At 56.1% G+C, this 13,658-nt stretch overlaps 1 protein-coding gene across 5 annotated transcripts in view; it reads left to right on the forward strand.

Annotated features, from left to right (window-relative positions):
- Positions 1–13,658, forward strand: part of CPSF1 (cleavage and polyadenylation specific factor 1) — a 33,897-nt gene that overhangs the window by 20,081 nt on the left and 158 nt on the right. The window contains exons 3-37 of one of the 5 annotated variants that reach the window (XR_013178101.1): positions 5,717–5,744; positions 5,827–5,969; positions 6,125–6,205; positions 6,297–6,448; positions 6,886–7,032; positions 7,124–7,263; positions 7,349–7,459; positions 7,563–7,656; positions 7,755–7,842; positions 7,914–8,036; positions 8,122–8,173; positions 8,246–8,349; positions 8,435–8,509; positions 8,581–8,661; positions 8,800–8,889; positions 9,185–9,295; positions 9,364–9,505; positions 9,589–9,767; positions 9,856–9,992; positions 10,072–10,246; positions 10,325–10,531; positions 10,614–10,703; positions 10,822–10,965; positions 11,046–11,198; positions 11,509–11,625; positions 11,694–11,784; positions 11,922–12,006; positions 12,079–12,220; positions 12,291–12,443; positions 12,536–12,712; positions 12,784–12,850; positions 12,929–12,976; positions 13,057–13,212; positions 13,324–13,412; positions 13,485–13,623. Coding sequence is in view for 4 of the 5 variants with exons in the window: in XM_077166495.1 (XP_077022610.1) it covers positions 5,717–5,744; positions 5,827–5,969; positions 6,125–6,205; positions 6,297–6,448; positions 6,886–7,032; positions 7,124–7,263; positions 7,349–7,459; positions 7,563–7,656; positions 7,755–7,842; positions 7,914–8,036; positions 8,122–8,173; positions 8,246–8,349; positions 8,435–8,509; positions 8,581–8,661; positions 8,800–8,889; positions 9,185–9,295; positions 9,364–9,505; positions 9,589–9,767; positions 9,856–9,992; positions 10,072–10,246; positions 10,325–10,531; positions 10,614–10,703; positions 10,822–10,965; positions 11,046–11,198; positions 11,509–11,625; positions 11,694–11,784; positions 11,922–12,006; positions 12,079–12,220; positions 12,291–12,443; positions 12,536–12,712; positions 12,784–12,850; positions 12,929–12,976; positions 13,057–13,212; positions 13,283–13,412; positions 13,485–13,623 (4,152 nt within the window). In the remaining variant the exon portion in view is untranslated. Of the gene's footprint in view, positions 1–5,716; positions 5,745–5,826; positions 5,970–6,124; positions 6,206–6,296; positions 6,449–6,885; positions 7,033–7,123; positions 7,264–7,348; positions 7,460–7,562; positions 7,657–7,754; positions 7,843–7,913; positions 8,037–8,121; positions 8,174–8,245; positions 8,350–8,434; positions 8,510–8,580; positions 8,662–8,799; positions 8,890–9,184; positions 9,296–9,363; positions 9,506–9,588; positions 9,768–9,855; positions 9,993–10,071; positions 10,247–10,324; positions 10,532–10,613; positions 10,704–10,821; positions 10,966–11,045; positions 11,199–11,508; positions 11,626–11,693; positions 11,785–11,921; positions 12,007–12,078; positions 12,221–12,290; positions 12,444–12,535; positions 12,713–12,783; positions 12,851–12,928; positions 12,977–13,056; positions 13,213–13,282; positions 13,413–13,484; positions 13,624–13,658 lie in introns of all 5 variants that reach the window. The other 4 variants (XM_077166495.1, XM_077166496.1, XM_077166497.1 and 1 more) reach the window with 4 other exon arrangements.

Consider the following 13,658-nt stretch of genomic DNA (forward strand, 5'->3'; position numbering starts at 1 on the left):
GCTGGATATAGAAGTCTTGATTGGCAGTTTTTCTCTTTTAGTAATTAAATATATCATCCCAGTGTCTTCTAGCTTCCATGGTTTCTGCTGAGAAATCTACACATGGTCTTATTGGGTTTCCCTTGTATGTGATGGATTGTTTTTCTCTTGCTGCTTTCAAGATCCTCTCTTTCTCTTTGACCTCTGACATTCTAACTAGTAAGTGTCTTGGAGAACGCCTGTGAGTCTATTATCTTTGGGGTGTGCTGTACTTCTTGAATCTGTAATTTTAGGTCTTTCATAAGAGTTGGGAAAGAGTTTGAAACTGTCCTTCAGTTCCCTGATCCCCTCTTCAAATTTTTCCATTCTTTTCCCTATAGTTTCTGTTTCCTTTTGGAATTCAGATTTTCCATCCTCCAAATCACTAATTCTATCTTCTGTCTCTTTGAATCTATCATTGTAGGTATCCATTGTTTTTTCCATCTTTTCTACTTTGTCCTTCACTTCCTTAAGTTCTGTGGTTTGTTTTTTCAGTTTTTCTATTTCTTCTTTTTGTTCAGCCCATGTCTACTTCATGTCCTCCCTCAATTTATCGATTTCGTTTTTGAAGAGGTTTTCCATTTCTGTTCGTATATTCAGCATTAGTTTTCTCAGCTCCCGTATCTCATTTGAACAATTGGTTTGTTCCTTTCACTGGGCCGTATTTTCAATTTTCTGAGCGTGATCTGTTATCTTCTGCTGGTGTCTGGGCATTTAGTCAGATTTCCCTGGGTGTTGGACCCAACAGGTTGAGAGATTTTTTGTGAAATCTCTGGGTTCTGTTTTTCTTATCCTTCCCAGTAGGTTTCGCTTGTGGCACTCGTTTTTCTGCGGGTGCCACCAGTAAAAGGTGGTGTGGGTCCTTTAACTTTGGAAAACTCTCGCCATGGGGGAGGTTCGCCAGCCGAAGCGACTTGGAAGAGTGCCAATCCGAATCTCCCAGCCGGCCCGGGGATCCGAACACGGGGAGGGTCGCCGGCCGCCGCAGCCTGGGAGAGCGCCCGTCGGAATCTCCTAGCCGGCCCAGGGCTCCAAGCGTGGCGGGAGAGCACCAGCCACCGCAGCCCGGGGGAGTGCACCGTTCCCAGCTGGACCGGGAAGCTATGTGTTTGGAAGGGACCCTGGTCACCGTTCTCCGCGACCTGAGGATCTCCGATCCAATTCTCCCAGCTGGTCCGTGGGGCCGCGTGTGGGGGGTGCGCCAGCTGCCGCGGCTTGAGGGGACCGCCTGTCCAATTCTCCCAGCCGGCCCGGGAAGAAGGGAGGGAGGGACTCCGGCCGCCTGCCACCCCGGCCCGGGGAAGCCCACGCCTCTCGGCGATCTCAGCGGAGCGGGTTCTCCCAACCAGTCAGCCGTTACAGAATGGAGTACGCTGTCTTCTTGATCTCTGTCGTGGCTACGGAAGCTGTTCTGTATCGTTTCTACTCCCCTAGTAGCTGTTCTGGAGGAGGAACTAAGACCCGCGTGTCTTACTAAGCCACCATCTTCTCCGGAAGTCTCTCTCCCTCATTTTTGAAGGACAGTTTTGCTGGATATAGAATTCTTCGTTGTCAGTTTTTCTCTTTTTGTAATTTAAATATATCCTCCTACTGTCTTCTCACCTCCATGGTTTCTGCTGAGAAATCTACACATAGTCTTATTGGGCTACCCTTGTATGTGATGGATTGCTTTTCTCTTGCTGCTTTCAAGATCCTCTCTTTCTCTTTGACCTCTGACATTCAGATTAGTAAGTGTCTTGGAGTACGTCTGTTTGGATCTATTCTCTTTGGAGTACGCTGCACTTCTTGGATCCGTAATTTTAAGTGGTTCTTAAGAGTTGGGAAATTTTCAGTGATAATTTTCTCCATTAGTTTTTCTCTTCCTTTTCCCTTTTCTTCTTCTTTTGGGACACCCACAACGTGTATATTCATGCACTTCATATTGTCATTCAATTCCCTGAGTCCCTGCTCATATTTTTCCATTTTTTCACTATATTTTCTTTTGCTTGTTGAATTTCAGATGTTCCATCCTCCAGTTCACTAATCCTATCTTCTGTCTCTGAAAATCTAACATTGTAGGTTTCCATTTTTTTTCATCTCTTCTATTGTGCCTTTCATTCCCATAAGTTCTGTGATGATCATTCCATTCTACATATCTAATCAGTAATACACAATATCATCACAAAGTTACATATTCATTATCATGATCATTTCTTAGAACATTAATCCATTGCTTTTTACATTCTGTTAAGTTGGTCATGGAGAAAGGAAAGTGGACCCTAGTAGTTCCCATTTCCCCATTGACTACTTCCCGGAGAGGATGCATTCCATTTCTTTCAGAGCTGCTTTTTCCCTTCTCCAGGGTATGGTAAGGGGCTCCACTGCAAATGTGTCCCACCACCAGACTTCAATAAGGAGGGAGCTCAGTGGGCTTTGAAGCCTCTTCCTTTAAGTATTTTTGAGGTTTCAGACTTTGGAGGTTTAGCTAACAATATGTCATTTAAAATCTCTGCCTCTTTCTCTTCTTGAGACAGAAAGGGGCCACCTCTTAATTCTCCATTAAGATAACATACTTTATAAGCTCTCCCTGTGACCTTGTTCTGACATAGAGCCATAAAAAGCTGGACACAAAGAATTTCAGACCATTTCCTTTCTATCTTAACAAAAAATATTTAATTGGATACTAGCGTTAAAGCTGAGTGCCATTTTCCAGTCACTCTTCTCCACTGCCCAATTTATATTGAGGCCAAGAAACATTACAATAAGAAATTAACTTTTTTTCCCCTCAATTTGGTAGTCACAGATTATTCTGATTTTTCAGGGTGCAGCCCAGGGGGCTGTCCATCAGGATGCTGAACACACTGTGACACCTACTTGCCCCAGGGTGTCCCTGTACGGGAGAAAACCTGAGACGTTAGGAGATGGGCTGTCTGGATTCACCCCTTGACTCCTAAGCTGAACTTGGAAGGCTGGTGAACCAGATTTCCCACCCTGCTGTTTCTGAGCCACACCTCTGCTCCTTTCCCTACTCTGGGTGCAGAAAGTAAGCTTCATGCAAGACACAATCTAAAAACCACTACAGACAGAGAAGGGACACACCCATTTAGCTAACCAGGGTTCTCCTTTGAGAGGAAACGGTTGACGTTACAAGTGGTACAGGAGTGATACATAGGCCGTATGCAATGGAGGAGGTGAGCAAGAATACCTGAAAAATTTCCTTTGGGAAAGGGAAGGGAATAAGAGGGGGCATGACTTTTGCAGTGCATGTCTCGAGGGCTGGTGTCATATGTGGGAGATGCTGCTGTCCTGGGATCTTTTGAAATTACTCCTGGCGGCCTAACCAGACTGTGTAACCAGTATCCTGCTGGCAGTGGTGCCAGCTGAGCCTCAATCCAGGTTCAATAGTCTTAAAACTAAGAATTTAGAGATGAGAGGGCCAGTAGGCATAAGTAGTAAAGTTTATTAAAGGAGAAGTTTATTAAAAAGAGAGAGTACATGTTAGAGAGGTTAATGTGGGCTTGCCCAAGGGAGGGACACACTAAAAAGAATTTATTAAGTTGCAAGTTTACAGTTCTGAGACTATGAAATTGTCCAGAGTAAGGCAATGCTGTAAAAATTTCCAAATTAAGGCATCTAGGGAAAGATACCTTGGTTCAAGAAGGCCAGTGATATTCAGGGTTCTCTCTCAGGTGAAGGGCACATGGCGATGTTTGCAGCTTTCTCTCCAAGCTTCTTCACTGGCCTCCAGGGGTGGGGGTGGGGTCATTTTCTTTCTTCATCTCCAATGGTCTCTGGCTGTGTAGGCTCTGTTGGCTTTAAAGCTTTCTACAAAATGGTTCCCTCTTAAAAAGGGATCCAGTAAGTGATCCCACCTTGAATGGGTGGAGACACATCACCATGGAAACCATCTAGTCAGAAGTTACCACCCACAAATGAATGGGTCATATCTCCATGGAAATAGTTTAAAAGATCCCACCCTGGGTGGTGTGCTGGTGGTTCAGTGGCAGAATTCTTGCCTGCCATGCCGGAAACCTGGGTGTGATTTTCGGTGCCTGCCCATGTAAAAGAAAAAAAAAGATCCCACCCAGCAATACTGAGGATTAAAGGACATAGGTTTTCTGGGTACATAATAGCTACAAACTGGTACTTGGTTTCAGGATTTATCTGACACAAGAACCCTTTGGAAATTATAGGATCCAGGAAGGCAAACCTAGTTCATGAAACCTTTATAGAGTCTAATTTCAAGCCCTAGGTGTTAAGAGTCAACGGGAGTGATGTTGGTTGGGGTTTGGCAAACCATGGCAATCAGCACTGTCTAACTGAAGCTTGCATAAGAGCAGCTTCCAGAACAGCCTCTTTCCTCCATTTGATCTCTCTTGGCTACTCATGCCTTATTTTTTTGCACTTCTTTTCCCCCTTTTGGTCATTGTTGCTCCTATGACTCATCCCCGGGAGTCATGCCTCTCATTGTCAGGGAGATTTTCACCTCTGAGTGTCCTGACCCACGCAGGGGGTAGGACAACGATTCTCCTTGCAGAGCTGGGTTTAGAGAGAGAGGCCACATCGGAGCAACAAAGAGGTTTCCTGGAAGCAACTCTTAGGACTTGTTATGGGTAGTCTTAGCTTCTCTCCTACAGAAATAAGTTTCATAATGGCAAGCCTCAAAATCCAGGGCTTGGCCTATTTTCTTGGAAGACCCCAGTGGTTGAGAGGGTACCCAGGGTTTCCTAGATGGAAGAGTTTAATAGTTCCATATATATATATATATATATACACTTATTTTTTCCCTTTGGATCCTCAAGGGACTCTACCAGTACTTTTTAGTTATCAGCCCACCATAGTCTGAGATGTGTCCTGGTGTTATATTAAGCTGTACAGAATTACAAGGCCTCATTCCTGTTCTGGACTTGAAGTTTGGATTGTTTAAATGAGCTATCCAGAGAAGCTGATTTAGATATGTCCAACATTTTTAAGCTCATTAAACTTGCTTAAAAATGTGACAAGAACAAGCCTCTGTGTGGTTACAAATGAAGGCCATGCTTACTTGCCATTTCATCACAGAAGACTACAGGGTTTCTGTTATTAGGTGGACACAGCTGTTTTCCTAACCTGGGATAGGGACCTTCAGGGATTTGTGGCATATGAAGGGCTGCTTGGGCATCGGGCCTTGTTCTCCAGCACACCCGTCCCCTTATACCCAGTCCCCGCCTACCTGTCTCCCATACCCAGTCCTTGCACAGGTGTCTCTTTACACCAATCCTCACACACCCAGTCCCGTACACCTGTCCCTGCACATTCCATCCCTGCATGCCTGAGTCATGGGCAACATCAGGGGTCAGGGGAGCTCACTTTTCCTCCTTTAATAAACAATCACTCATGGTATCTAATGTCTCTGGCACTGTCTGGCTTGTGCAGGGATCCTGTCTTGTTGGCTGCGGTCTCCACTGTGGCTGAGCCGAGCGCCAGCCTGGGCTGTCAGGGTCTGGGTTCTGAGGCTGCGGGGCTCACAGCCAGGCAGGGGGGGTGCACAGGTGGGGCTACTGGTTGGAGCCTGGAGCCCATCCGAACGTGAGTCTGCGTATGTGGGGGAAGCGTGCATGCTCTCAGATCTAGCCACCTTCTCCCACTGTCCATGAAGACTATGTCCCTAGAATCAGGTGGAGGCCACTAGGGAGCCCACACTGGGATCTCTCATGGCTCCTCTTGCTCTTCCTCTCAGGCTCTGACCAAGAATGACAGGAGCACAGGTGAGTGTGGGGTGTGCAGGCAGCAGGGCATGTGGGCAGTGGGGAGTGGTCCAGGCTCTGGACCCACTGACCTCTACTCCAGAGGGGAAGGCCCACCGGGAGCATCGGGAAAAGCTGGAGCTAGTGGCCTCCTTCTCCTTCTTTGGGAACGTCATGTCCATGGCCAGCGTGCAGCTAGCTGGTGCCAAGAGGGACGCCCTGCTCCTGAGCTTCAAGGATGCTAAGGTGGGCCAGGGTGCTGGAATGGAATCCTGGTGGGTGGGTTGTGGGGGTGTCCTAGGGCCCTGTGCATGGGTTGGGGGGGCAGTCCTGAGGTGACCACAGGAGGGGCTGACCAGTGTGTTTGAACTGGTGACCGCAGTCTTACACCCTGTCCCCAGCTCTCGGTGGTGGAGTATGACCCCGGCACCCATGACCTGAAGACCCTGTCCCTGCACTACTTCGAGGAGCCCGAGCTGCGGGTAGGGCCAGGCCTCGGTTTTCCTTGGGGATGTGACAGCCTTCTGTGAGTGCTTCTTGGTGGTCTCCAGCTCACCCCTCTCACTCCTCCAGGATGGGTTTGTGCAGAATGTGCACACGCCGCGGGTGCGGGTGGACCCGGATGGGCGCTGTGCCGTCATGCTCATCTACGGCACGCGGCTGGTGGTCCTGCCTTTCCGCAGGGAGAGCCTGGCTGAGGAGCATGAGGGGCTCGTGGGTGAGGGGTAAGTGCTGGGTGACGCGGGCCCCACCCTTAGGGCTCCTTGTCCTCTCCAAAACTCCTCCCCCATCTTAGCTCGCCTGAGCAGTGGTAACAGCGCACAGTGGGTCACCTGAAGGCATGGCACTTTCAGAGGCTGGAAGGCTTGCTTCCCCCACCTTCCAGGGTTGCCACAGCCCTGGGGTTCTTTGGTTGTGTCCCTGCCTCCATCGCCTGGCGCCTCTTTTCCTGGCTTCTGTGATTTCTGGGTCCTCTTTATAAGCACTACACACATACAGGTGGCCTCACCCTAACCAAAAATGACATCTCCAGGAGCTCCTCATTTCAGTAGCTCACAGCCCCTGGGACGCAGATTAAGACTAAGGACATTTTCCTGAGGTACAGCATTCACCTTGCCACACCCCAGCCCCTTGCCCACCGACAGCCCCTCCTGACCCCCAGGCAGCGCTCCAGCTTCCTGCCCAGCTACATCATTGACGTGCGGGCCCTGGACGAGAAGCTGCTCAACATCGTGGACCTGCAGTTCCTGCATGGCTACTACGAGCCCACCCTACTAATACTGTTCGAGCCCAACCAGACCTGGCCGGGGTGAGGCGTGCTGTCCCTCCTCTCGAGCCCGCAGGCTTGGGGGCGGGGGAACGGGGAGGGAGACCCACCTGCTGAGCCCACCTTTGCACAGGCGGGTGGCTGTGCGGCAGGACACGTGCTCCATTGTGGCCATCTCCTTGAACATCACCCAGAAGGTCCACCCGGTCATCTGGTCACTCACCAGCCTGCCCTTTGACTGCACACAGGCCCTGGCTGTGCCCAAGCCCATAGGTGAGGGGGCTCTGCGGCATGTCCTGTGGGGGTGGGCCTGACACCAAGAGGGTGTCCTGACCTACCGACCATCTGTGCCCTCCAGGTGGGGTGGTGGTCTTTGCTGTCAACTCGCTGCTCTATCTGAACCAGAGTGTTCCCCCATATGGCGTTGCGCTCAACAGCCTCACCTCTGGCACTACTGCCTTCCCACTACGTGAGTGGGTGTGGCTGGCAGCAGGGGCGGGACCAGTATAGGGTGGAGGGAGGATGGAGGTACAGACTCGGCGAGGCCTGACAACCCCAGGGTCCGGCCACAGGCACGCAGGAGGGCGTGAGGATCACCTTGGACTGTGCCCAGGCAGCCTTCATCTCCTACGACAAGATGGTCATTTCCCTCAAGGGTGGCGAAATGTGAGCTTCCCTAGAGCCCTACCCTCACCCACCATCTCCCCCAGCCCCACCCTACAGTCTCTCCCACTGCTCCCAAGCTCAGTGTCCTCCTCCCCCAGCTATGTGCTGACCCTCATCACTGATGGCATGCGGAGCGTCCGTTCCTTCCACTTCGATAAGGCGGCAGCCAGTGTCCTCACCACCAGTGTGAGTAACGGGGGCTTGGGGGCTGGGGCTCATCTCTGGGGTGTGGTGCTCATCTGCCACCCATGCACCAGATGGTCACTATGGAGCCTGGGTACCTGTTCCTGGGCTCTCGCCTGGGCAACTCTCTCCTGCTCAAGTACACGGAGAAGCTCCAGGAGCCCCCTGCCAGTGCAGTCCGGGAGATAGCAGACAAGGTGGGTGCACCCCCCAGGGCTGAGCGTCAAGTGAGCACCTGGAGTCTGGTGGGCCCAGGCCACTCACTGTCCTCCTGCCCTCCAGGAAGAGCCGCCCACAAAGAAGAAGCGAGTGGATGGTGCCGTGGGCTGGTCAGGTGAGGCGTGGGGGCTGGAGGTGCCAAGGAGGGTGGAAACAGGGATTGCCGTGGGGCTCATTGGGCTCTCAGTGTGCTTAGGGAGCAAGACGGTGCCCCAGGATGAGGTGGACGAGATTGAAGTTTATGGCAGCGAGGCGCAGTCAGGCACACAGCTGGCCACCTACTCATTCGAGGTGAGGCTGGGGTTCCCCCAGCACCACCATCATATGCTCCTTGGAGGCGAAGCTAGGCACCCCCTGACTTCTGTTTTGCCCGCAGGTCTGTGACAGCATTCTCAACATTGGACCCTGCGCTAATGCGGCCATGGGCGAGCCTGCTTTTCTCTCTGAAGAGGTGCTGCAGGGTTGCAGTGGGGGGGCAGATGGAGTTGCTGAGGGGCTCATCCTCATCCCCTTCCTGTGCAGTTCCAGAACAGCCCTGAGCCGGACCTAGAGATCGTGGTCTGTTCCGGATACGGGAAAAATGGGGCTCTGTCAGTGCTGCAGGTGTGCGGGGCCTATCCTGGGGGCTGGATGGGCCGAAGCCCCATGGGGAGGAGCCCTATCAGTGCCGCAGGGGTGTGGGTAGCCTTTGGGGGCATCTGTCCTTGGGGCTAGGTGGGTGACCCCCACCATCGTCTGCAGAAGAGCATCCGGCCCCAAGTGGTGACGACCTTCGAGCTGCCGGGATGCTACGACATGTGGACAGTCATTGCACCTGTGCGCAAAGAGGAGGTGGGCCAGGCCCTAGGCTGGGCAGGGGCTTGGGGATGTGGGGGTCCAATGCTGGCACCGTGTCCTGTTGGGACAGCCCCACAGCCACTCTGCAGCAACTAGCCAGGCTTGGTCTGGGCTGATGAGAAAGTGTCTGCATCCCTCTGCTGGGCTGTGGGGGCTGCCTGGCCAAGGGACATGGGCTCAGACTTTCCTTCTGGGCCCCAGGGGACAGGCCGCCACTGCTGTGCAGCTGCTCCTGGCCAGACAAAGAATCAGTGCCAGGCGAGTACAGCTTCTCCCACCTGCTTTTCAGGAGGAGACTCCCAAGGGGGAGGGACCAGAGCAGGAGCCCAGTGCTCCCGAGGCCGAAGAGGATGGGCGAAGGCACGGCTTCCTGATCCTGAGCCGGGAGGACTCCACCATGGTGAGGCTGGGCCTGGGCTGTGGCAGGGGCCAGTGTAAGGGCATGGCCTCACCTACCCGTGTCCACAGATCCTGCAGACAGGGCAGGAGATCATGGAGCTGGACACTAGTGGCTTTGCCACGCAGGGCCCCACTGTCTTCGCCGGCAACATTGGTGACAATCGCTACATCGTACAAGTATCGCCACTAGGCATCCGCCTGCTGGAAGGAGGTAAGCTGGATGAGGTCTGCGGGGGGAGGCCATGCTGCCTGCTGCCTCATGCTGACCCTTGCCACCTACCCCTGTGCCTGCAGTGAGCCAGCTTCACTTCATCCCTGTGGACCTGGGCTCCCCGATTGCACACTGCGCCGTGGCCGACCCCTACGTGGTCGTCATGAGCGCCGAGGGGCAGGTCACCACGTTCCTGCTCAAGAGCGACTCATACGGAGGCCGCCACCACCGCCTGGCGCTGCACAAGCCCCCACTACACCACGTAGGCCCCTCCTCTGCCCCCACCTACCTTCTGGCTGCCCCCAGCTCCCCCACTCCTCCCATCAGCTGACCTGCCATGTCCCCCATAGCAGTCCAAGGTCATCACACTCTGCCTGTACCGTGACGTCAGTGGCATGTTCACTACCGAGAGCCGCCTGGGCGGGGCCCGTGACGAGCTGGGGGGCCGCAGCGGCGTGGAGGCTGAGGGCCTGGGCTCTGAGACCAGGTGTGCAGGGGCCTAGGCAGGTGGGAGCTGGGGACTGCGTGGTTGGGCTGGCGCCTGTGACACATTTGCTGGCCCCCAGCCCCACAGTGGACGACGAGGAGGAGATGCTGTATGGGGACTCGGGCTCCCTCTTTAGCCCCAGCAAGGAGGAGACCCGCCGGAGCTGCCAGCCCCCCGCTGACCGCGAGCCCCCTGCCTTCCGGGCCGAGCCTACCCACTGGTGCCTGCTGGTGCGGGAGAGCGGAGCCATGGAGGTGGGCACTCCCCCACCCTAGCCCTGGCCCACACCCCCTTCACCCTCGGCTCCACTGACCATTGTGTCCGGCCCCCAGATCTACCAGCTCCCTGACTGGCGGCTGGTGTTCCTAGTGAAGAACTTCCCTGTGGGGCAGCGGGTGCTGGTGGACAGCTCCTTTGGACAGCCTACCACGCAGGGCGAGGCTCGCAAGGAGGAGGTCACGCGCCAGGGCGAGCTGCCGCTCGTCAAAGAGGTGCTGCTGGTAGCGCTGGGGAGCCGCCAGAGCCGGCCCTACCTGCTGGTGAGCACATGGGCCTCCTGCAGCTGTGTCCTCATTCCCTGCCCCTCTCCCCGTCCCGTCCTACCTTGGTCATGTCCACCAGGTACACGTGGACCAGGAACTGCTGCTCTATGAGGCCTTCCCTCACGACTCGCAGCTTGGGCAGGGCAACCTTAAAGTCCGCTTCAAAAAGGTGCTGGGGCGAGCCCTCCTGGGGAGGGGCAGGAGCCAGGAGGCTGTACCGGGTTGAGGGAGGCAGTGGGGGGCATCGGTCCAGCCCATGAGACCGGCCCTCATGTGGCCTCCCCCAGGTCCCCCACAACATCAACTTCCGTGAGAAGAAGCCAAAGCCGTCCAAGAAGAAGGCAGAGGGTGGTGGCGCTGAGGAGGGGGTTGGGGCCCGGGGCCGCGTGGCTCGCTTCCGCTACTTCGAGGACATTTATGGCTACTCAGGGGTAGGTGGGCTTGCCAGGGGCTGGGCAGTGCCAGCTGTGGAGGGCCAGGAGGTCTCTGCTTATGGTGGGCTGGCCCCCAGGTCTTCATCTGTGGCCCCTCTCCCCACTGGCTCCTGGTGACTGGGCGGGGGGCCCTGCGGCTGCACCCCATGGGCATTGATGGCCCCATCGACTCATTCGCCCCTTTCCACAACGTCAATTGCCCCCACGGCTTCCTGTACTTCAACAGACAGGTAGGGAAAGTCTGAGCCCAAGGGTGGCTGTCCAGGTCCCCAGAGCTGTGTCTGGAGGTTGGTGGGGTTGCAGCCGGGTCACAACGGTGGGACCTGCGGGCTTAATGCTGGGGAGGGATGGCTGTGGGCAGCAGACTGTGGGGCAGACAGCTCAGCGGCCCCAAGAGCCGGAGCAGGTCTGGGCCCCAGGAGCCCTGGTGCTGCCACATCCTTACTACACCGCGCTGGGTCTCCCCCAGCCAGAGAGCTGTCTCTGGGCTGCCTGCTGCACACCTGGTGCCACTTGTGCCTGTGCCCGCCCCACCTGCAGGGGGAGCTGAGGATCAGTGTCCTGCCTGCCTACCTGTCGTATGACGCCCCCTGGCCCGTCAGGAAGATCCCACTGCGCTGCACGGCACACTACGTGGCCTACCACGTAGAGTCGAAGGTATGCCCCACCCTGCGCCCAAAGCCCTCCAGGCACGCCTCCACCTGACACGCTACCCTCCCTCTCAGGTGTATGCTGTGGCCACCAGCACCAACGCGCCCTGTACCCGCATCCCCCGCATGACTGGTGAGGAGAAGGAATTCGAGACCATTGAGAGAGGTGGGCATAGCCCTGCTTCTGGCCAGGCGGGTCTTGACCAGCCCACTGTGATCTCTACCCCTTGCCCTTTACCCACTCTTGGCCAGGCAGGTCAGCCAGCTCACCGTGATCCCCGCTCCTTGCCCTCTGCCCCACAGATGACCGTTACATCCACCCCCAGCAGGAAGCCTTCTCCATCCAGCTCATCTCCCCTGTCAGCTGGGAGGCCATTCCCAATGCCCGGTGAGGCCCAGCCTGTGGGTGGGGGTGCCTGTCAGCTGGGCCTGCAGCACATCCTGATGCCTGTCCCCTCAGGATTGAGCTGGAAGAGTGGGAGCACGTCACCTGCATGAAGACCGTGTCCCTGCGCAGTGAGGAGACTGTGTCGGGTCTTAAGGGCTATGTGGCCGCAGGGACCTGCCTCATGCAAGGGGAGGAAGTCACATGCCGAGGGCGGGTAAGGCCGGCAGGAGCCATGGGGGGTGGCTGCGGTGCCTTGCCCCAGCCTCACAGCCCTGCCCCACCAGATCCTCATCATGGACGTGATTGAGGTGGTGCCTGAGCCTGGCCAGCCCCTGACCAAGAACAAGTTCAAAGTCCTGTATGAGAAGGAACAGAAGGGGCCGGTCACAGCCCTGTGCCACTGCAATGGCCACCTGGTGTCCGCCATTGGTCAGAAGGTGAGCCTGGCACACCCGCCTTCTCCCACCCAGGGGCGCCCCCGCTTCTCCCCCACCCGAGCATCCCCACTCATCCCCCCCTTGTCCTCTAGATCTTCCTGTGGAGCCTGCGGGCCAGTGAGCTGACGGGCATGGCCTTCATCGACACGCAGCTCTACATCCACCAGATGATCAGCGTGAAGAACTTCATCCTGGCCGCGGACGTCATGAAGAGCATCTCGCTGCTGCGGTACCAGGAGGAGAGCAAGACACTGAGCCTTGTTTCCCGGGTACGGCAGTGGGCCTGTGGTGCCCCCCGTGCCTGTGTGGCCGGCCTGCCTGACAGCCCCTTCCCCCCCAGGATGCCAAGCCCCTTGAGGTGTACAGCGTGGACTTCATGGTAGACAATGCCCAGTTGGGCTTCCTGGGTGAGCACTGCCGGCTGGGGCTGGGACTCGGGGGCTGCGGGGTCTGGGGCTGACCTCCCTGGGGCCTGTTGTCTGCAGTGTCCGACCGAGACCGCAACCTCATGGTGTACATGTACCTGCCAGAAGGTGAGTGCTCCCCTCCCACATCGGCTGGGGCGGGGTCGGTCCCCGACCCCTAGTTCCCGACATGTGGCCCCCTGATCTAGCCAAGGAGAGCTTTGGGGGCATGCGCCTGCTGCGCCGGGCAGACTTCCATGTGGGCGCCCATGTGAACACGTTCTGGAGGACCCCGTGCCGGGGGGCTGCTGAGGGTCCCAGCAAGAAGTCAGTGGTGTGGGAGAACAAGCACATCACGTGGTTCGGTGCGTTCTGGGCACTGGGGTTGGGTGGGGTGGAGAGTTGGCCCTGCTCACATGCTCCCCCACCTCTCAGCCACCCTGGATGGTGGCATCGGGCTCCTGCTGCCCATGCAGGAGAAGACATACCGGCGGCTGCTGATGTTGCAGAACGCGCTGACCACCATGCTGCCCCATCACGCTGGCCTCAACCCCCGTGCCTTCCGGTGAGTGACGCCCATCCGGTGCCCCCCCCCCCACTGCCTCTCCTGCCCTGACCCCTGACCTCTGCCTCCCAGGATGCTGCACGTGGACCGGCGCATCCTCCAGAACGCTGTGCGCAATGTCCTTGACGGGGAGCTGCTCAACCGCTACCTATACCTGAGTGCCATGGAGCGTGGCGAGCTGGCCAAGAAGATCGGCACCACGCCAGACATCGTGAGTACCCCAGCTCCCTGTGTCCTGCCCTCACG

The sequence above is a fragment of the Tamandua tetradactyla genome, chromosome 6 (genome assembly GCF_023851605.1).
Source record: "Tamandua tetradactyla isolate mTamTet1 chromosome 6, mTamTet1.pri, whole genome shotgun sequence".
In the NCBI taxonomy this organism is placed as follows: Eukaryota; Metazoa; Chordata; class Mammalia; order Pilosa; family Myrmecophagidae; genus Tamandua; species Tamandua tetradactyla.